Source organism: Mizuhopecten yessoensis, unplaced genomic scaffold, assembly GCF_002113885.1.
Source record: "Mizuhopecten yessoensis strain PY_sf001 unplaced genomic scaffold, ASM211388v2 scaffold11177, whole genome shotgun sequence".
NCBI lineage: Eukaryota > Metazoa > Mollusca > Bivalvia > Pectinida > Pectinidae > Mizuhopecten > Mizuhopecten yessoensis.
Window position 1 is genome coordinate 1,289,426 of NW_018408918.1, and position 24,451 is coordinate 1,313,876.

General features: G+C 36.4%; 1 protein-coding gene across 2 annotated transcripts in view; it reads left to right on the forward strand.

Moving 5' to 3' along the window:
* The first annotated feature begins 699 nt into the window (after nucleotides 1-699).
* Nucleotides 700-24,451, forward strand: part of LOC110440265 (NADH-cytochrome b5 reductase 3-like) — a 27,389-nt gene continuing 3,637 nt past the window's right edge. Inside the window, exons 1-7 of one of the 2 annotated variants that reach the window (XM_021483237.1) lie at nucleotides 700-823; nucleotides 8,368-8,511; nucleotides 9,338-9,410; nucleotides 10,595-10,701; nucleotides 13,593-13,722; nucleotides 14,192-14,361; nucleotides 14,914-15,013. In XM_021483237.1, coding sequence (XP_021338912.1) covers nucleotides 806-823; nucleotides 8,368-8,511; nucleotides 9,338-9,410; nucleotides 10,595-10,701; nucleotides 13,593-13,722; nucleotides 14,192-14,361; nucleotides 14,914-15,013 — 742 coding nt within the window. In that variant the 5' untranslated portion in view covers nucleotides 700-805. Of the gene's footprint in view, nucleotides 824-1,143; nucleotides 1,245-8,367; nucleotides 8,512-9,337; nucleotides 9,411-10,594; nucleotides 10,702-13,592; nucleotides 13,723-14,191; nucleotides 14,362-14,913; nucleotides 15,014-24,451 lie in introns of those variants that run through there. The other variant, XM_021483236.1, reaches the window with a different exon arrangement.

Consider the following 24,451-nt stretch of genomic DNA (forward strand, 5'->3'; position numbering starts at 1 on the left):
AAATATCAACACCCTAGACCTCTTGGTTATTTAGAAGAAATTGTTCAAAAGTTTAAACATATTTGACCCCTCTGTGGCATTGAATATGGGCGAAGGTCATTCATTTGAACAAACTTGTTAGTGCTTCATCATCATGTTATTGGCCACATATCATCATCCTGTGCCTTTTGATTATTCAGAAGAAGTTGTTTAAATATTTTTACATATTTGACCCCTGTGACCTTGAAAATTGACAAAGGTCATTCATTTGAACAAACTTGGTAGACCTTCATCCCAGCATGCTACTGGCCAAATATCATCAGCCTGTGCCTCTTGGTTATTCAGAAGAAGTTGTTTAAAGTAAAAAGTTAACGTCGGACGGACGACGGACGCCGCACCATGTCATAAGCTCACTTGGACCTTCGGGCCAGATGAGCTAATAAAAAATACATGTTCCTTACATCTTAAATATTGGGTTCATCAGATAAATTATTTCATTACGTTGAGAGCGTAGGATATGATTTTAATAAGATTGCTTCAACATTTAATGTTGCATTAAGCAGTCGGGCGTGTTGGAAGTAAAAAAAGTTACCATTTGCAAATTAGAGATTGTTCCAGATCACATTACCAGTTGGAGGCCTCTCTATTGCCACAATGTATACTTCTATACATATAGGCGTCTATGGTGTGAGAACAAGCGTTCGGATGACGCAGAAAGCGGTGCGTATGCAGATAAAATTTGGGAAACTTATGACAGTATCTGGTTGTTCAAAACTCAACGTCAGAGGGAAGTTGCAGCGTTGTGTTAGAAGTGAAAACTACCAACATGTCACAAGAGGCTTGGGTATGTATTTGATACTGGCTAATGTAAGAATGCAACTGACATGGGAGAGAATGGCTTATTCAGGAAGTGTTAGTTTATTATATTTTTATCGAAAGGTGAGGTTGGTTTTGTTTCGTTTTCTCCATTTTTGCAAATTAAGCGAAATGGGCATACTATGATACTGAAACAATTGATTTCATACATACACTTATTTGATAGCATTTGTATTATTATCAATTAATAGAATCATTTTATAGAAGAAAGTGTTCAATAAAGAAGAGATCAATTTTGACGAATGGAAAATGTTTGATATCTTTATGGAACAATAAAAGGTGGGTTAGTATTTGTGGGGACACATCTAACTTGAGAAACCGGTACCGGCTTCGTGCATTGACAGAGGTCAAGAATAGGACGTCACAGCATGGGTTTTCAGGCAGCACACGTAAGTTTGGCACCGTGTTCTGGACACAACGAAGTAATGTGTTCATCCTTAATGGAGACCTTTAACAGTTGCCATGAGGAACAAGCAAAAACGTTTGCTACAGGTGTCGCTGGAAGTTGATACACAGATATCTACATACGTACATTTTACAGACAGCTAGTCATGATCAGGACACGAAGGTTATAAACATGGCAATTAAAGAATAGTGTCAACATGAATTGTGAAGCCTGTCATATCCACATTGTTATTCATATTTACCGTAGAGTCATTAGTAATGTTATATTGAAATGTATTCTGTTCGATGGAGTTTTTATGAACTTTGTCTGCCATGGAAACTTTGTCCCTCATCCATGGCCTTTCATCCTGAATAAAAGTTTTGCAGTAATAGTCATCACATATTTCACATTGTCTAAAAATACCAATATCTAGAATGTATGCAAAACTGTTTTAAACTTAATAGTGTAAAGATATTAATCAAATCAGTAAATCACAGTGGTTTGTTACAAATGTCTAATACACATATATATATATGCTATGTGCAGTGACCCATATCAGTATCATATGTTTGTGTATTACACATTTGTAACGAACCACTGTGATCGAATGCAACCAGATTATGGGACTCATGGAAATTATTGTGGGCAAACTATTGGGTTATATTGACATTGGTAACCATGAAAGTGACACGAAATATCCGTCCCAGCATCTGAAAAATGACTAACCATCCAACAAGTGCCAACATTGCCAGGTGGGGTAACCTATGTTGATTAGATTTTGCTGATTATTAGGGTTGATATCGATTTATTTTAAACTATGTCCTGTACATTACCTGTTCCTCAAATAAATATAAGGTGCCTGTCAATGACATCAGTAACCACACTTGCTAGAATATCAGTTAATAGAGATGGTAGTGGACATTGTTTTGTGAGGATGAACATTTTTCTGGGTGCTGTTGACGTCGCCACCTATTTCCAACATTTTCCGATAGATGCAGCCATCATGCACACAATGCAGATAAAAATAACTTGAAATTGAAGTTATTCAGGGGTCAGATTAGACCTGTAGTGTCGGTATAGCTTTCAAAAGGAAAGACCACCCTGTCTGCCTCCTTCATACTAAATTTTACTCATTTGAAATGGTATCTGTGTTCTCTAAAATAACAAATTCCAATCTCCTGAATACATTGCACCACAAGCCTTCAGGAATTGGGCTACTAAATGGACAGATTTTAACAAAATTATCACCGAGATGTGTGGTAATTGAATTTGATAAATGGTATACATTTGTTTCACTTTTTGAACACATTTGCACATGCTCATTTACCTGTGTATGGTTTCATCCAGAAAACAATTAGAATACACATTTATTAATTTAAAAAGGGGGGGATGTGGGGATTGAAATTTTAGGGTTACTGTAGTGTAGCCTATTTGTAGCGATTTCCCCAAGGCACATATCTGACATTGTAGAAAATTTAATGGACTTTATTTTTCCTCTTTAACATTATCTTTTTAACAACTTTTCTGGTTCGTCTAGGTTCATTAGATGTTGTTCAGTGTAAATATAAATTTTAAGGCCAAACAAAAATATTTGGTGTTTCCAGTAACCCTAGTTTGTTGGTGCCTTCCCTTAACTTCTATATAAACCATATAAAATTATCTTTAAAATGTTATAGGAATCACTTTTTTTTTTGTCTTGCCTAAAACCTGTCTTATTTCATACTTTAAGGAATCCAACATAATGACTGGATTTGGCAGTGTAATGATACAATTACACACATTTTATTTAATATTGTTATATTATTTAATAAGAAACAGAATTACAGCTGTATAATTAATTTTGCTGGATGTTAAAAATAAAATACTTGGAGGTCGGATTACACAGGTTTCATTGTAAGTACTGTAAGGTTGGTCACGGGAAGCTAGGGTTTTAAAAGGTAATTTCAAAAGGGAGGTTATATTATAACTGAAGCTTTCATTTTCATTTATGAATGATACTATTTACTGGCTTAGCTGAATCAGCACAAAGGGTATGTCTGTAGTGTAGACATCACTAGTACTCTTATCCAGCCAATGTATGTATACATGTATATACACAGCTGTATTTTTTTTCGCTGACAGCCAAGTCTGAATGACTAAGCCTGCCATGCTTGAGCGACCCTCAAGGCCAAATTTGCTACAGATATAAGAGCAGACAACAAAGTCAGTCTATCAAGATATTGATTTAGAATGAAACTTTGAAGTGTGCAGATATAATATTTAGGTAATTGTGAAAGAATTCTTAATGTTTCATTTTAGTTTACTTTAGACACATGAGTGCATGAAATGAATGCTTTATTCAATAATGGATTAAAACACTGACAAACATAATCCCAATCACTATAGCTATGTAGAGAATGTGATCAAAGTTGTCAGGGCACTAAAAAGGTCACACCCAGCTGGCAACCTGTACATCACTTTTTCCATATGTATGAATATCATCCTTAGTTATGTGTGAAGCCATCACAGGTATTTTTAAACCCCCTGTGTGGGAGTAGGGCTCAGGCCAAACAAACAAAGAATGTATATTATGTTTTTCTAGTAAACAGATGTTAAAAATAGAACATACGTAACATTTATACTATATTTAAAAACAAAATTAAGTGCATACATGTGTATACAATGTATATCCTACCTTTCGGCAGCACATGACTATGAAGCCATCTTTAATATCTCTCAGGCCTACATCTATGTACTTCAAGTATACAGTGTGCCATTTCTAAGCTATAATTTAATTTATACCACATTTAGATATATTAGTTAATTGATTAAGACTGTATATGTTTGTTGTTATTAGTTTAAATACAATATGACAGAAATTGCAGGAAAAGTGACAAATTTGGGTGTAGGTTCTAAATGATAGATGGATGATGGATCCTAGTCCAGCTTCTGTTGGTGTCATTCTTTAGGTGAGAGGAGAGGGCTGGTGGGCGGCTTTACAGCTGTAATTACAACCTCCTCAGGTTTAAATGGGAATAGTGTTCCATGTGTGTTGATTACAAGAAACTTGACTAAAATGTTTTAAGGAGTGTGGGTTTAAAACTACTGGTCTGGAGCGTTTGACTTTATGGTAGCTTTTAAATCGTTAGTGTAATCCTCCTTGAGTTTTACTAGTCTCCAAACGACAAAGGGACTTCAGTATTAAGTGAAGGTCCTATCCCAATAGCAATCACAACGCTTGTGAATGATGTTTTGTGGTTCACACATTCGTAAAGCTTGGTAACTCTTATTGAGAACAATAAAACATTCTCAAAACTTCTCAATACAAAATATAATTTTGTTGCTGCAGTAAAAAGAATTCAAATCTGTATTATTTATGTAGTTGGTGTAATCTTAATATATTTCGTGGACATTACATAAATTTGAAACATTTAAACTGCTAGTATACAGTGCATGTACATTTTTTATTGTGCATTTCCTGCTAGCAGGCAATATTTTACTGCATAACTTGAAACACATGTACAGGAAAGATTAGGCGGAAAAGGAAGTAGAAAATCTGCCATGTAATTGAGATTTTTTTTTTAACTGATTGATACTTGTAAAGCAAGTTACACACCAAATGTACAAACAGCCCATATTGAAGATGTTTTTAGAATATCAAACTTTCTCATTGGTCAAGAAGTTAAGCCAAATCAAAAAACAATTGTTTCCAGTAACCCTAACCTACCCTAACTTTATGTGCCTACCCTAAACAAAATGGCAGTTTTCAAGGAAGGACTGTTTAAAAGTCAGGATCATTCTGCTATATAACTATCCTAAAACAAAATTGAATTAAAATAAAATTACTTAGTTTCCTACGTGTAGAGCTAACATTTTATTTTGGCCTCATGACCGAAGACGAGATTTACAATTTATTAAAACGGCAATCTGAATCATTTAGCTGTTAGCCTAGTATTGTGAAAATCCAGGTTAGAGCGTATTATTGAGATGACACGTTAAAGTGATTCAGTCTGTGGACACTGCCTACTACAACGGGCCAACAATGATTGGGCCCATTTGTTTGTGTGTGTAAAATCCCATTAAAAATTAAGATAACTGGAAATTTGTTTGATTGGCCCCTCAGGAAAAATTTCAAACTCTGTTGTTGAATCTGACTTAGGATGAAATAAATTTCCTGAAACAGATCTGACACAATCTGTAAGCTTATATTTATACACCCACTAAGAATTTCTAACTTTTTTTTGTAACTGAGAATAAAATGAATTCACTAAAATAGATCTGACTCAATCTGTAAACTGCTTATATTCATACCACAAGGAGTGAATCACCGTCTGTTTCAAAGTCAGCATGCTAATTATCTAGAAGGTCTGTAACACATTTGTTTTGTGTGTACATCGTAATATGCACTGCACACATACACAGCACCAACAATTTTCATCAAAACATATTTATATGCATTAGAATCTCAAATTTTAAAATAAGAAAATAGTTAGTATTAAAAAAACTAACTTAGTCATCAAAATTTGCGATTATGTAGCCCCACAATGGGGTGTTCAATTTTGTATATAGATTACTAGTCTACAGGCAGATTTTGAAAAAAAATAGCAAATTCTACTTGCCCCAGGTGTAGTCTATTTTAAATTATATATTGTGGTATCAGTCTACTAGGGATAAAAACTTTTTTTACTTAATACAGCAAAAAAAAAAAGAGTAGAAAGTGGATTATAAAACTATGGGGAGAAAACGGTCTCATTTTCACACAGATTTAAGAAAGCAAACCCGAGCCACAGTCCTAGTACATGTAACCACTGATTGGTATGTCAGATTACTCCCCTCCCATCTTAGGACTGCACCACTGTTTAGCTGTTTTGTCTACAATATAAATGTGATGGACAAGCCCAGGGCTGAGCTTTAGACCTGGTGAATCAGACGCTGTTGTCCTGGTAAAGTGATTTCCCTTCTGAGTAGATTAGGACCAAGCATGTGTGCACCCAATGTTTAAACATGCAAATGGCATGATGCACATACCGTATTTATCTTTATTGGTGCCCCTATCCTTTTTTCAACACTATAGACAAAACAAAAAATGTGTGGTGTTTACAGTAACTTGTGTACCTACCCTAAACTTTCGAAGGCAATTTTCAAAGAATCACTGTTACAGTCAAGATCACTCTCCTATATATAAACCATAATTAATAAAATTGTTTGCTCAAATAAATTTGAAACCTACCTACCTACCTATTCTAATTTTTTCCACCATGTTACAGGAAACATGTGTTATATATTTTTTTTGTCTGGCCTGACGAATCTATGTTTATATATAAATGTACACAAACCCCTACCCCACACCCTTGATCCTGGCCCTCACTGGTAATATATGGATTAAATACACATTTAGACTGATGTAAGTAAGATTTGCAAAAGTGGATTTTGGTTTGGTTTAATTTTGTTAAACGTCCTATTAACAACTAAGGTCATTTAAGAGCGTGCCTCCATGTGTGTAGTGTATGCGTGCTTGCGCGTGTGTATGAAGGAGACAGGGTATTTTGGTGTGCTTGCCTGCTTGTGATAGCGCGGATCTGTTGCCGACTCTAGTGCTATCTCACTGAAAAGCCAAGCACAGCATTCCGCCCGGTCACATTATACTGACAACGGGTGAACCAGTTATTGCCATTCCCTTCCCCTTAATGCTGAATGTTAAGTAGGGAATAACAGCTACTGTATTTTGACTGTATTTTTACCTGTACAAAGTAATTTTTATGTGAACAGAATTTCTAGCAAACATATGTGTGAATTGATTATTTTATCAATTTAACTGCAGCACAGAGTTAGTGCAGGAAACGTGAGGATATCCTTTACTTTTTACAACATCTGTGACATTTATGTTTTAAAAGTCTGGTTAGCATGTCACAACAACTTTAACACAATAAAGTAATTATATGTTAGGGTATATTTTCAAAAAAAGATCAAAATTTGAAAAAGCTAAAGTAATATATTGGGATTGAAATGACAATCCGAAGACAAGAAGCACAGAAATGGTTTTCATATTTTCGAGTTTTATTTCGAAAAACTGCATTTTGAATAATCAGGCTGTTAGCTGAACCCTGAATTTTAGCTTGTACAAGTACACTTCGTGTTGTTTCCTGTTGCAAATCCTGTAACATCTGGCCACTGGGAATATCAATACTTGTTGTTAATTAAGCTATTTTATTAATTTTGCATGAAAATTATGTATTAAATATGGAATCATTGATCTGTATCCGATACTGACATGTATATGGTGATTTAAGGTGGACACACATACCCCAATGACAGTGCTGGTTGTAAAAAAAAAGGCAAATGTTTAACAAACTAAACAATAGATTCTGAGATACTGTATGCTGGGAAACTGTAGTGTCATTTCTGATTTTATCACCATTCATAATGAGGACGAATTAATCATGACAGCGAAAATAAAATGTGCAACATATGATATATAGTCATAATATGATTATTTTATATGAGAATGGCAAAATTAATGCTTGGTAGATATAGATTATATCCATGAGTTTTCCTGTATACAGTATTCCATTAGACCTACCATATTTGACCTGCAAAACATATAACACTATACTAGATGTAGTGTTCATGTATAATGTACAGTGTGTGCAACGGTAAAGTTTAAAGAAAATGTGCACCGACCCTGCATTACTGAGCATGGACAGGTGCTTTAGGAGTTTCAGTAAGAACTCATTCTTGTAATTGGTATTGCATGTAATTAAAAAAAAATAACCTTACAACTAATACTGTACCATGCACCATGTTCATACAATTATATTGGTATTTTTAGCAATTTTGTCTTTGATGTTTAATTTGGAAGCTATTTTTCGAGTTTTACAAGTGTAAATGACCATATTTGGTATTAACAAGTTCAGGATATAGGAAGCCGAGTTCATATGAGTAACGATTGTACCACATGTACAAAAGAATTGAAAATATTGTGAAACTATGTCCTCTTGTTTTAGCCACTTTTAAACTGAAGAAAACAATTATGTACCCGCAGGAAAATGACATTGTCTGGCCCTTTTAAATGATGCCAAACACTATTGTCATCCAATTAAGTATTAACTGTCTATATCTGATAATGTCAAGCCTTGTTTACATTACAGGCCATCCCAGTGGTGATAGGAGTAGGAGTAGTAGCTGTCACAGCTATCCTGGCTAAGATTTTCCTGTTTGGGAAGAAGAAGAAACCCCTGGTGACCCTAGAGGATCCCAACACCAAGTACTCGCTCAAACTTATCGACAAGGAGGTAAGACACTTGCCATGAATATCACCTGTCTCATTTTAGACTTTCCTTTTTGACAATTACTAAATGTTTATTATAGGGCTGCAACATCTATAACATGTGACGATATATTGCAATATTTTTGAATATGGTATGATACACAATATTTTTTGGAGGTCATGATATGACCACGATAATTTCTGGATTTTGTTGTTTCTGAAATAGGTCAACTGATATCTGTGCCAACATGGGAAGTGACTGTTCAGCTCTGCATGATTTATGTGAAACTTAAAAATATTGACCATTTTTGACCAAGTCTTATTTCTAGTTGTTTTCTCTTTGCTTCCACTGTAACTATATGTAATTATATTATGTATCTTATCGTTATGTTAATGTATCATTGCAGCCCTAGTATTCCGTCTTTTCGTATTGCAGAGTTATCTTCTCTTGTGAGCAGGTATTGATTGTTACGTCATTGGTTTGTGTGAGAAAATTACGTCGTTTTTCTCAAAAATTAATGACTTTACTCTCACAAACAAATGACGTAATAATCAATATCTGCTCCCAAGAGCAGATAACCCTGCAATACGAAAAGATGGAATATATAAGTTAATATGACAAGGGACATTTTTTTCTAAAATAGTCATCAAAAAGCGAAGATAAGCTGTCATATTGTTTGTTTTCTTGTTATAAATGCAGCAATTTAACCCATTCACCCCTAAAATTACATTTGAGCCTTACCAAGTCAAAGACTGGGCAAGTCCAGTTTAAATATCTAGGGGTGAATGAGTTAAAATATATACTATTGTTGAGTTTGTGACCTCTGACCTTTTTATTGTGTTCTTGACAGGAAGTTAGTCATGACACCAGAAGATTCCGTTTTGCCCTGCCAAGCACCGGACACATCCTCGGACTTCCTGTTGGTCAGTAAGACTTTTTGGTCTAGTTACTATTAAGGAAACATTAATAAATCTTGCTGTTATAAACCTAAATGAAGAAATCTTAGTCCAAAGCTATATAATGTATTTTATTTTTAAAATCTGATATTTCTGACCAGGGTAACATTAAATTAAAGGGAAGCCAAACTATTGTTTTGATTCATCTGTAGCAACCTGTGTCAGACCATTGGAAATTACAAACTGTAGGTTCTGTAGTTTTATTAGATACCTGCCACAGGGATGTGGGTTTAAAACTCATCTCATCTGTTGTCTGTCTGTCTACAGTTTCATTTTCACAGATATAATCACTGAATCGAGAAATTTTACATGGTAGATTTTTGTAGCTTTAATGTTACCATTTTAATAATAATATACAACATTATATATAACGTCCTTTCTAGCTAACATATTAAGCCACTCTAAAGCGCTTTACAGTACATAGATATATACAATGTATACACTTAGCATATGCATTTATAAATACAATTTTGAGGAATAAGCAGGATCAGCCTTATCAGGCGCTTACTACTTAAAAGTCCTATGCCACCTGGCTAATACCTCCCTATGTGTATATGCCTGCATGTGTGCTGGAGATGTAATGTGTTCTAGTTGAAATGGGAGGGTGCTTCCAACTTCATCATTTTATAGTGCCACCTCGCTTAAAAGGTACAGCACAGATACCGCAACATACACCCCAAACCAATCTTTGCTCCACCTCGACCTATCCGCCCGTTTTAAATGTTCCTAAGTTCAAAAGTGCTAAAAATAGAACAGGGTTATAGTGTCAGAAATACACAGTATTGCCTTTCTGAACCTATCTATTAATACATTTTTGTTCCTCTCTAAAATCATGTCTGCAGACTCGGGGTTAGACACGAACTAGTTTTGCTTGTTAGTCAACAAGACTAGTTGAATAGATTATTTACATGTATTTGTCCTATGTCAATGTAACTAGTCCAAGATTTCCTTCAGGAAAGATCTCCATTGTGAAATATAAAAGAAATTAACTGTAGCTGGAGATATAATAAAAGTACTGCCATGAAGACTTAGTGAAATGTTAGGAAAATTTGACAATTGTCATGCACTATATCTGTATTTTGAGCAGTTTTCCAAAAGGAACATTCTTATTTATATACTATAGAAGTAAACTTTCTGTGTTCATTTGACAGGCCAGCACATTTATTTGACTGCTCGCATTGATGGTCAGCTGATCATTCGGCCCTACACGCCTGTGTCCAGTGACGATGACAAGGGTTGTATGGACCTGGTCATCAAGGTAATGTGGCTAACTACTTCTGAATTTTTCTAGATAACAACTTCAAGATAATTTTTACAAGATTATAACTGGTACAGTTTTAAGGCCATCTTGGTGAAAAACATGTGCACTATCCACTGCCTGGGTAGTCAGATGGTGGCACTATCCACTACCTGGGTGGTTGGATGGTGGCACTATCCACTGCCTGGGTAGTCGGATGGTGGCACTATCCACTGCCTGGGTGGTTGGATGGTGGCACTATCCACTGCCTGGGTAGTCAGATGGTGGCACAATCCACTACCTGGGTGGTTGGATGGGGGACCTATCCACTGCCTGGGAAGTCAGATGGTGGCACTATCCACTCCCTGGGTGGTTGGATGGTGCCACTATCCACTGCCTGGGTGGTTGGATGGTGGCACTATCCACTGCTTGGGTGGTTGGATGATGGCACCATCCACTGCCTGGGTGGTTGGATGGTGGCACTATCCACTGCCTGGGTGGTTGGATGATGGCACCATCCACTGCCTGGGTGGGTGGATGGGGGCACTATCCACTGCCTGGGTGGTTGGATGGTGGCACTATCCACTACGCTGGGTGGTTGGATGGTGGCACTATCCACTGGTTGAATGGTGGCACTATCCACTGCCTGGGTGGTCGGATGGTGGCACTATTCACTGCCTGGGTGGTTGGATGGTGGCACTATCCACTGCCTGGGTGGTTGGATGGTGGCACTATTTACTGCCTGGGTGGTCGGATGGTGGCACTATTCACTGCCTGGGTGGTTGGATGGTGGCACTATCCACTGCCTGGGTGGTTGGATGGTGGCACTATTCACTGGTTGAATGGTGGCACTATCCACTGCCTGGGTGGTTGGATGGTGGCACTATCCACTGCCTGGGTGGTTGGATGGATGCACTATCCACTGACTGAGTGTTTGGATGGTGGCACTATCCACTGCCTGGGTGGTCGGATGGTGGCACTATCCACTGCCTGGGTGGTTGTATGGTGGCACTATCCACTGCCTGGGTGGTTGGATGGTGGCACTATTCACTGGTTGAATGGTGGCACTATCCACTGCCTGGGTGGTTGGATGGTGGCACTATCCACTGCCTGGGTGGTTGGATGGATGCACTATCCACTGACTGAGTGTTTGGATGGTGGCACTATCCACTGCCTGGGTGGTCGGATGGTGGCACTATCCACTGCCTGGGTGGTTGTATGGTGGCACTATCCACTGCCTGGGTGGTTGGATGGTGGCACTATCCACTGGTTGAATGGTGGCACTATCCACTGCCTGGGTGGTCGGATGGTGCTGTGGATAGCACAATCACCTTTTACCAAGACAGTCAGGGTTTGTTTTCATAATCTGTTATCAGATGTGAAAAAGTATGAGGTCATCTGCCTGACCAGTTGAGTTCTCCTAGTAATCCTGTTACTTCCCCCATAAAGTTTCATAATTGTTAGCTCACCTGTCCGAAGGACAGGCGAGCTTATATCATGGTGCAGCGTCCGTCGTTCGTCCTCGTCCATCAACTTTTCCTTTAAACAACTTCTACTGAAGAATGGACGGGCCTAGAGTCATGATATTTGGGTGAAGGATTTGTTGGTAGGAGCCTGACAAAGTTTGAGAACGAAAATGACCTTAACCTACTTTCAAGGTCACATGGGTCTAATATGTCAAAAACTTCAAACGACTTCTTCTGAACAACTAAAAGGTATAGAATCTTCATATTTGGCTGATGGTTTCCTGGATAAAGCCCCACAAAGTTTAAGAATGAAAATGACCTTGACCTACATTCAAGGTCACAGGGGTCAAATGTGTCAAACACTTCAAACGACTTCTTCTGAAGAACTGAAAGGTATAGAATCTTTATATTTGACTTGTGGCTTCCTGGGATAGAGCCGAACAAAGTTTGTTAATGAAAATTAGTTTGACCTACTTTCAAGGTCACAGGAGTCAAATATGTCTAATGCCTCAAACGACTTCTTCTGAAAAACTGAAAGGTATAAAATCTTTATATTTGGCTGGTGGCTTCTTGGATAGAGCCCGACAAAATTTGGAAAGGAAAATAGTTAGATATGTCAAACACTTCAAACAACATCTTCTGAAGAACTGAAAGGTATAAAATATTAATATTTGGGTGGTGGCTTCCTGGGAAAGAGCCAAACAAAGTTTAAGAATGAAAATTACCTTGAAAGTACACAGTGATCAAATATGTCAAACGGTTCAAACAACTTCTTCTGAAGAATTAAAAGGCATAAAATTATAATATTTGGCTGGTGACTTCCTGGGATAGAGCTCACCAAAGTTTGCGAATGAAAATGACCTCAACCTAATTCAGAGGTTACAGAGGTCAACAACATTTTAAAGGATTTGTTCTTAAGAACTAAAAGGAATGGATTCATAAGATTTGGCTGGTAGCTTTTTGGAATAGAGCTAACAAATTTGAGAAGGAAAATGACATTGACCTACTTACAAGGTCACAAGGAAAAATATGTCAAGCAACTTCTGAAGAAGAATCAAAAAGCATAGAATCTTATAATAATATTTTGCTGGTAGTTTCAACAGATGGAGCCGACAAAGTTTGTGAGGGAAATATTTTTAGTGCAATATAATATTTAATGAGAATATCTGCTATGACTGCTTAAATATTCAGGTGAGCGATACAGGCCCTCTGGGCCTCTTGTTTTAAAAGAAAAGAAGTTTATATTTTACAGGTACAGTTGTAGCCTACACTTTAATAACATTGATTTAGAATGAAGCTGAAAGACCATGTGCTGGATGTATTGTAAGAGGTGGAGACTAATCATGTCTCTGTGATATGTCTGAACAATGATGTTAATTGAAATTTCTGAGAAAAAAGCGTTGCTTTATAGAGTAAGTACTGCATTATGTGATTTTATTTTGACAGGTGTACTTTAAGAACGTACACCCCAAGTTCCCGGAGGGCGGTAAGATGAGTCAGTACCTGGAGGCCATGTCTGTTGGGGATTACATCGACGTGCGTGGACCCAACGGTCTCCTGAAGTACACTGGCCCAGGTATGTCACTACACACAGTAAAACCTTGGTATATTGCCATCATATGTACAGCAAAACTTTACATTACAGACAATTGGCAATAAATTATGCATTACATACAGATTTTGCAATAAATCAAGGGAGTTGTATAAAGATTTTTTAAGAAAAGGAAAATAATCAGGACATTTACCTGGTAAGTATGTTGGCAGTAGGTATTAAAGGCGAGTTGGTAAATACATTTATTGGCAATATATCAAGGTTTAATTGAGAGATTATGTTGTACTCCAAGTTATGTGAATGTTGCCTATTTATGTACAAATGGAGGGGCTGACACCTCCCCCCACCCACTCCTCTTATTTGCCATATTACTTTTAATGAAAATATTGCCATGATTGCTTTAATATCCAGGTGAGGGATACAGGCCCATTGGGCCTCTTATTACATGGTTTTGTACATCTGTTGTCACACATTATATTTTCTTTACTTGAAGGAGAGTTCAGTATCCGCCCTGACAAGAAGACACAGCCGGACACCTACACTGCCAAGAAATTGGGGATGATCGCTGGCGGTACAGGCATTACTCCCATGTTACAGCTCATCCGACAGGTATTCAAGGATCCCAAGGACAAGACTGAGCTGTCTCTGCTCTTTGCTAACCAGGTAAAGAAGTTTTTGACTAGCACCATAAAAATACCTGTAGTGTTTCCAGTTAATCCTTTTCTACCAATCGAAGTTTAGGTGTTAAACTTAGGGATGTTATTACTATATTTACCTACCAAAAAGTTAGGAGTTGAAATTAGCTTTAATCTGTCAATAGATACAATCTTGTCCAGACAGCTAGTCCCTCAGTTTCAATGCGATGTGTCTTAACGACCACCATCCTATGTAGTTGTGCATGTTGGTATACTGATGTCATGATTAGTTACAGTTATAGCAGTTTTTGTAGTCGAGCATTAGAGTCTTGTTCAACCAATAAAACCCAATTGAATTTCTTTTAAAACCTAGAAGAACTAATCACCATCATAATAATTGCATCATCATCAAATTTGAAAAGTGTACTTTTTCAGGATTTTTCCTTGGATGGGGCATACATACATTTAATATTTAGGTTAGGTTGAAGCTTACAGTTTGAGTTTTAACAAACACCATTGATAAACTTGAAAAAAAGAATAACCAAGCAAATTTGTTGACATTCTTTGTACTGTTTTGTAGACCGAGGATGACATCCTACTTAGAAATGAACTTGAAGACATCGCAGCGGAACACCCAACACGCTTCCACCTCTGGTACACCCTCGACAGGCCAAGCGAAGGTAAATGTCATCCCTCCCCCACTTAATACCAAGATTCAAGATTTGTTATTATGCTCTGACACACAAGAGGTCAATCAAATAACACCCTTTTGATTGATCGTTACATATTGTAAACATTCCTTTCATTTTATCGACATTTGGGTTCGTGTAATAATATTTTGGAATACATTTTCCCCTAATCTGGCGTATGGATTCTTGTTGACATTTAAACAAATAAAGAAATTCATCTCCTGTTTCATTTCTATTACACAAAGTACATTCTCTTTCCTGTCAAGGAATTCCCATCCAACGGCCAGATGTGACTAGGATTGCTTTCTGTCCGTCTGTGTGTCCCTTTGTTTGTGGTATACCTTAAACAATGTATATATGCACCAAGTTAGCTGCAAATGTCAAACTTTGTATGAGAGTACTTTCAGGATTGTAAAGCACTGAAATTGGATATAGTACCACTGAGAAACACTTAAGGACGAAAAAATCAATTCTACAACTTAATCTACCTTATTATACCAGTAAACTTCAATTAGCATTGAATTTTACAAAACACAATCTAAATCATAAATTCATGACCCAACTTAATGACGTACCAGCTAAATAATCTATGCATGGCTAACTTAATGATGTACAATCTAAATCATATTTGCATGGCCCAAATTACGGAAACACTCTCCAAATTAGCGGAGCACCATTTAAATTTAAAAACCATATCCAAGTTGTCGGGACATGGACCAGTTTTCAGGAACAACAACCAATTTTCAGGGACAACAACCAATTTTCAGGAACATAACAATTCAATAAGATTGTGCCTTTGTTCCCGAAAACTGGTCGTTGGCCCCCGAAAATTAAGTCGTTGTCCCGCTCACTCGCACAGCGGTATTCCCTTTGATGTAGCCGCGCTCCGGCGAAGCCCGTACAGGTGAGGCAGTCTATAGTCCCTGCCTTGCTGGCCGTGTTGTCGGTATAGCTATGCAAAGACGGTCGCTCTAATTCCGTAATCAAAACGATATAATAACACAGGTCGATAGTACACTTATATTTACTTCGAATGAAATAAATAAAGACCAAGGAAATAATGCTTATTTTGTACTACGGCCAGGGTTAGGATCGAAATGAACGACCATTTGAGAATAATGCATAACTTTTACCGTATTGCTGAACTGGTGCTTTGATACATCACTCCAGGGACACATGAAGCCAGTATATACGTCTCTGATCACTCATATAATAATCAAAGACACAATATGAACTCTCAATATTAACGATATTTAATGACGAACGATAAGTACGTCCCGATGTCGTATACAACTTATATTACGTAAACTATATCCCCCGGCTCCGTTCGGTCCGAGGTACTAGTTGTCCAGTATTTATTGATAAACTCGTGCAAATGATGAACCGATTGTGTAAATGTTCATAAACGAACCACTGTATATATATATATATGTTAAGACAGTTTACGTTCCTATTTTGCCTCATATACCTTTCAATCGTTTTTTATGTTGTTAATAGTTTTGTGATTTATATAATCCTCTTAGTAAGGAGATTCCCGATCACCTGTCCTCTCAGCTTTTAATTTCTATTGTATTTAACATAAATGTATTTTATTCATATTTTGGTGTTTTTTTAATCATTACTGATATAATTTCAATTAAATGGAACTTTATCTTTCCTGTACTGTCGTAAGAATATCCCTTCTGATTTAATGTTTCATGTTATAATATTTAAGGTTGAACTTTCTATTTAGTTTAGGTTATCGGGTGATAAAGAAAAAATAATTTACCCGGGTTCCATTGTAGTTATCACCCGATAACCTAAATTGAATAGAAAGTTAATCCTTATATTTATAGCCTTTTTCTTTACATAAAACGCGTCCATTTATGTCATCAAAGTAAACGTATGTAAATGAACACACAATCCAGCCGTCCTGTCAGTCAACAACGTGACGTCATCGGAATGTATGAATTTCAACAATGTATGTTTACATTTCAACAATGTATCTTTTGCATGAATACACTAATGAGTTACACATCTGGTATCCGAGGTACTCCTGTTAACTTCCTAAAACAGCAATGTAAGCTCCCGGGTTGTTGAAACTTCGAGTGATAATGACAATGATCTCCACAAAGGCTTTCATTAGAAAAAATACCATTTAAGTTACGTACACTTATGTGTTTAAAGTGAACGAAATTTTCGAAATATCTTGTTTCTTTATTCATTTAAAGCGAACTTAACCATTTCAGAAAGATAATGTGCATCCGTATGTCAGTTATCAAAACTGTATAAAGTAAAGAGAGAAAAAAAATAGAGCATTATTCTTAACCAGAGACGTTATATTACAATATATACGACTTTGGTGTATAGTCTAAACAGTTGCTCTCGTCTAACGAACCTGTGATTACTAAAATTTAGAACCTATGAAACTTCTTATATAAAAGGCTAAGCGTGATCCGGTTGTTAAATATATGAATTATCAGAATTAATATTGAATATTGTATTACCTGTCTTCAGACAGAGACATATAAAGCCGTAAGTAGTATATACGTTTCCGCTTCAGGTCAACCATGACAATCAGAATAATATATAAACTAAAGGTATTTTGTTTTGGTTTCCTTTCTATCATAACCAGATACCTTCTCTGTATTAACGTAATATATTAGGTATCAGTACATTTCACTCATAGTTCCAGTAGTATTAGTAATCATTATCAAATACATATATAGATAAAATATATTGCCGTGTGAATGATGTAATTGATATACAATATGTGTTAAGATAAGTTCTGTGCACTGATCTTACACGAAAATGGCACCGTTTCATTGGTTGATATACCTGTCAATCACGCGCGGTAGAGAGGTGGGCCCTCGCGATGATTGGTTGATGTTCTTGTCGATGCTCCGCTGTTGTTTGATTGACAAGAATATCACGGGCCGTAATTCTCGTCACATTCTAGTCCATGTACTCGCAGTGACATTTGGTATTTCTTTTTCTGTTTCCTGTTGTACAATATATTTAAACTTGAAAGTGACATTCGTTCTGAATTCTTTTTTAATTGGTGCAAGCATCCCATGCATACAATTTTATTATGAGAAAGTAGGTTTACTTTGCTTGTAATGTATAATCGTGCACAGAAACTTTACATGTGGATGTACATTGTATTGGACATGTATGTTGAAATTGTAGGTGTGTAAATATAGCTGTTGGTCTGTATGAACTTTCTAACTAAGCATTGAAGGATAATTAAATGTAATCACTACTTGTAAGCGTCAAGGAAAAATAATTAAACTAAGGAACTGTGACAATGTATTATGAGAATTATCGGTGTTCATGTTAAAATATAATAGACAAAAGCAAATATTTATTTATAGGACTGTTTTGCTAATACTGAAATACTTTTTTTCTGGTAACACAATGTTCAAATACTAAAGTGACATTTGTACTGAATTCGTTTTACTTAGCGCAGGCAGCCTGGTCCTCGCATAAAATGTTAGTGAAAAAGTGGGTTGACTTGGTATGTAATGTATAAAAAGCTGTATTTGACAAGAGGGTATAATTGTACAAGTATGTGCAAAATGTTGTTGAATGTATAGGTAAGTGGTTGTTATGAAAAAAACATGTTGATATGATTGATTGTACATACGTGTGCATGTTTATATGTTTGCAGGTAGGTTGGCCCAGTTAATTATTTCTTTAACAAAGGAAAAATCTTGTTATTTCATTATCTGATTAAGTAACCAGCAACCGACCGTGGAGAAGTTGATTTGTACTTTAATTTTTAAATCATAGTATACTGTAAAAGCATATATTTACGTTGGTGGTTAAATTTCGTTGTTTTGGATTTGGGACAAGTTCGTGGGGAAAATATTTCGTGAAATCAATATTTTCAAACCCAGTTATTTTATGTTTGACACCTGGACAATAAGACTTACCGTACATCGCCCGAGGTGATCACCCATCCACTCCAGGTGAAATTTTCACACCTCGCTTCACCCCAGTCAGTGGAAAACAATAGATCGACCATCGCCCGATGGTCACCGTACTGCTTGCGAGGTTCAGGTAAGACCCGGCGAGATAAACTCACACTATGGGTATCGGTCAAATCCGTCATGCTCTATAATTTACATACAAAGAGCGATGTAACAAACGCTTGATTGACGCGCTATAGTTATAAGTGTTTAACTCTGTGTCTGTGACGATAAGTACACCGTTTATCATGACCTGTGTCTAAATGTAAATACAGCATGGTTTGTAATTAAAGTAATAGTTTATTTCATATTTTCGCTAATTTCTATTTCGTGCGATTAAAATTTCGTTGGGATTATATTTCATGGTTTTCTTTAAACCACGAAATAAACGAAATTAAATCCCCAACGAAATATTATGCTTTTACAGTAATCTGTATTTAACGTTGAAATAGTGTCTCATAGGTCAACTTGGCCGGATAATTAATTCTATCAATTTTGTTTCAACTAGAAACTTTAAATTGTGAATGGATATGTGACTCTTTAATAAAATAAATTATTATTATAAGGGTTAATATATATCACAAGACATCCAATCGACATTAGCCTATAATTGGATGACAACACGTAATCACCTTTTGTCATGCTGTGTACACAAACGCCAATCATGTCGTCGTTGAACAGCACTACTACGTGACCAGTTTCTGTGCAGGATTATATATATTGCAAAGTTACTGTACCGTTACAGTCCAAATATACGGAAATGTATCAGTGAAAAATGTTAACAAATAACTTCAACGTTGGTGTCTTCTGTGTTTGAGTGTCAAAAAAACGTATAGCATATTTTCGGTATTACCGTTTAATGACAAATTGACTACACTGTGTCGTCCTTATGTTAGGTCGACAATTCAAATAAACAACAAAATACCGACAGTTACACATTGAATATCATTATACAATACAGTACTTATTGATGCGATGCTAAGTTATATCGAGGACTTAGATAATCTGAGTCCGTGATTATATTTATCTCGAAAATATAATTGAATTATGAAGGTTAAACTTTTTCTCTCCATATACATGTAATATACACAAGTTATAATTTAACATCTTGGTTCAATAATGTAAAGCAACTCGATCCACTCCTTTAGCCGGCTTAGTTTTAAAATTTGGGTACAGGTACATCACACTAAACACACCGTGTCCAGTGCTTGATTGATAGGTTTTGCGTCCGCTTCACTACCGAGTAGTTTGGATAATCACAGGTAAAATATACAGGTGTGAAACCACGTGATTATGTGGCTTTTCAAAGCAATAAACTGAATTGAATTGGATTACCAGGTACAGTTTTCTTACCTGTGGGTCTTACCTGGGAATCTCCAATTAACTCATTACAGCATAATTATGACAGTGGTAATACAGAACTTGTGTGGTGTTTGATCACACCTCTAACCCCCTTAGAGCACAGGTCTGTTATTTCAACCGGCAGGTGTGATATGCTTGAATCTACCTGAAACTATGCTTTACCTGTGACTACATGTGCCATTGTAATTATCCATGTATACAGCTAATAATGTTTAAATATCATATCAGCATGGTAATAATGTAATGTGATCGCACTGCCAAAGTATTATAAAACATTTCTAATTTACATTTATATCATGGCAGCACCCCTACCTCTACAAAATTATAGAAACAACCTATATACTGAAAATATTCCGTTATCATAATTCTAATCAAAGACGAATAAAACCAGTATATACGTACGTATCCGCTATAATTTTGTTTATGATACATTGTATCTTATTAAACATTATTAATTCAATTCAGGTTATTGCATTGGATATCCACATAATCACGTGGTTTTCACACCTGTACATCTTACCAGTGATTGACCGAACTACTCGGTAGTGAAGCGGACGCAAAACCTATCAATCAAGCACTGGACACAGGTGTGTTTAGTATTTTGTACCTGTCGCAAATTTCACACCTAAGCCGGCTCAAGGAGTGGATCGAGATGCTTTTCATTATTGAACAAAGATGTTTAATTATATCTAAGTCCGTGGCATTACACATCAATAAGTACTGTATTGAATAATATCAAATGTGTAACTGTCGGTATTTTGTTGTTTATTTGAATTTTCGACCTAACATAAGGACGACACAGTGTCGTCGATTTGTCATTAAACGGTAATACCGAAAATATGCTATACGTTTTATTGACATTCAAACACAGAAGACACCAACGTTGAAGTTATTTTGTAAATATTTTTACTGATACATTTCCGTATATTTGGACCGTAGCGGTACAGTAACTTTGCAATATATATAATCCGGCACAGAAACAGATCACGTAGTAGTGCTGTTCAACGACGACATGACTGGCGGTTGTGTACACAGCATGCACCAGAGTGTGACGAGAATTACGGCCCGTGATATTCTTGTCAATCAAACAACAGCGGAGCATCGACAAGAACATCAACCAATCATCGCGAGGGCCCACCTCTCTACCGCGCGTGATTGACAGGTATATCAACCAATGAAACGGTGCCATTTTCGTGTAAGATCAGTGCACAGAACTTATCTTAACACCTACTGTATATCAATTACATCATTCACACGGCAATATATTTTATCTATATATGTATATGATAATGATTACTAATACTACTGGAACTATGAGTAAAATGTACTGATACCTAACATATTACGTTAATACAGAGAAGGTCTCTGGTTATGATATAAAGGAAACCAAAACAAAATACCTTTAGTTTATATATTATTCTGATTGTCATGGTTGACCTGAAGCGGAAACGTATATACTACTTACGGCTTTATATGTCTCTGTCTGAAGACAGGTAATACAATATTCAATATTAATTCTGATAATTCATATATTTAACAACCGGATCACGCTTAGCCTTTTATATAAGAAGTTTCATAGGTTCTAAATTTTAGTAATCACAGGTTCGTTAGACGAGAGCAACTGTTTAGACTATACACCAAAGTCGTATATATTGTAATATAACGTCTCTGGTTAAGAATAATGCTCTATTTTTTTTCTCTCTTTACTTTATACAGTTTTGATAACTGACATACGGATGCACATTATCTTTCTGAAATGGTTAAGTTCGCTTTAAATGAATAAAGAAACAAGATATTTCGAAAATTTCGTTCACTTTAAACACATAAGTGTACGTAACTTAAATGGTATTTTTTCTAATGAAAGCCTTTGTGGAGATCATTGTCATTATCACTCGAAGTTTCAACAACCCGGGAGCTTACATTGCTGTTTTAGGAAGTTAACAGGAGTACCTCGGATACCAGATGTGTAACTCATTAGTGTATTCATGCAAAAGATACATTGTTGAAATGTAAATATACATTGTTGAAATTCATACATTCCGATGACGTCACGTTGTTGACTGACAGGACGGCTGGATTGTGTGTTCATTTACATACGTTTACTTTGATGACATAAATGGACGCGTTTTATGTAAAGAAAAAGGCTATAAATATAAGGATTAACTTTCTATTCAATTTAGGTTATCGGGTGATAACTACAATGGAACCCGGGTAAATTATTTTTTCTTTATCACCCGATAACCTAAACTAAATAGAAAGTTCAACCTTAAATATTATAACATGAAACATTAAATCAGAAGGGATATTCTTACGACAGTACAGGAAAGATAAAGTTCCATTTAATTGAAATTATATCAGTAATGATTAAAAAAACACCAAAATATGAATAAAATACATTTATGTTAAATACAATAGAAATTAAAAGCTGAGAGGACAGGTGATCGGGAATCTCCTTACTAAGAGGATTATATAAATCACAAAACTATTAACAACATAAAAAACGATTGAAAGGTATATGAAGCAAAATAGGAACGTAAACTGTCTTAACATATATATATATATACAGTGGTTCGTTTATGAACATTTACCTCGGACCGAACGGAGCCGGGGGATATAGTTTACGTAATATAAGTTGTATACGACATCGGGACGTACTTATCATTCGTCATTAAATATCGTTAATATTGAGAGTTCATATTGTGTCTTTGATTATTATATGAGTGATCAGAGACGTATATACTGGCTTCATGTGTCCCTGGAGTGATGTATCAAAGCACCAGTTCAGCAATACGGTAAAAGTTATGCATTATTCTCAAATGGTCGTTCATTTCGATCCTAACCCTGGCCGTAGTACAAAATAAGCATTATTTCCTTGGTCTTTATTTATTTCATTCGAAGTAAATATAAGTGTACTATCGACCTGTGTTATTATATCGTTTTGATTACGGAATTAGAGCAACCGTCGTTGCATAGCTATACCGACAACACGGCCAGCAAGGCAGGGACTATAGACTGCCTCACCTGTACGGGCTTCGCCGGAGCGCGGCTACATCAAAGGGAATACCGCTGTGCGAGTGAGCGGGACAACGACTTAATTTTCGGGGGCCAACGACCAGTTTTCGGGAACAAAGGCACAATCTTATTGAATTGTTATGTTCCTGAAAATTGGTTGTTGTCCCTGAAAATTGGTTGTTGTTCCTGAAAACTGGTCCATGTCCCGACAACTTGGATATGGTTTTTAAATTTAAATGGTGCTCCGCTAATTTGGAGAGTGTTTCCGTAATTTGGGCCATGCAAATATGATTTAGATTGTACATCATTAAGTTAGCCATGCAAAGATTATTTAGCTGGTACGTCATTAAGTTAACAATTATGCCACTTTATTCACAATGCCTCTCCTGGACTGGGGCATATCATTAACTTTTGTCACCTACAATTATCAAAATAGTTTTCAAGAACCTCTTGGCTGGGTATGGCAGAAATTCAGGACCCATGTTCCGAATTCGAAACCCATTTTCACAAAACTGTTACCGTACACAAACTCCAATTTAGAGCTCAAGCCCTAATTCATGATAAAAATTCTCATTATTTTCAATGAATTTGAAGAAAATTGGAGAGGCAGCCAAGAACTGCTTTTAATTTTTAGGTCACCTGAGCTTTAGCTCAAGTGACCTATTGCTATCCGTTTTCGTCCGTCGTCGTCCGTCGTCCGTCGTCCGTTAACATTTTACATTTCAAACTTAAAGTCAAGTTCTGCTGGGCCGATTGAACTGAAAGTTGGTAGGAATGATCGCCTCATGGTCCTGACAAAGTGTTGTTATTTTTCGGGTCGATCAGAAATCCAATATGGCCGCCACGGCCGCCATTTTGAAAACCTATTTCAAACTTAAAGTCAAGTTCTGCTGGACCGATTGAACTGAAAGTTGGTAGGAATGATCGCCTCATGGTCCTGACAAAGTGTTGTTATTTTTCGGGTCGATCAGAAATCCAATATGGCCGCCACGGCCGCCATTTTGAAAACCTATTTCAAACTTAAAGTCAAGTTCTGCTGGACCGATTGAACTGAAAGTTGGTAGGAATGATCGCCTCATGGTCCTGACAAAGTGTTGTTATTTTT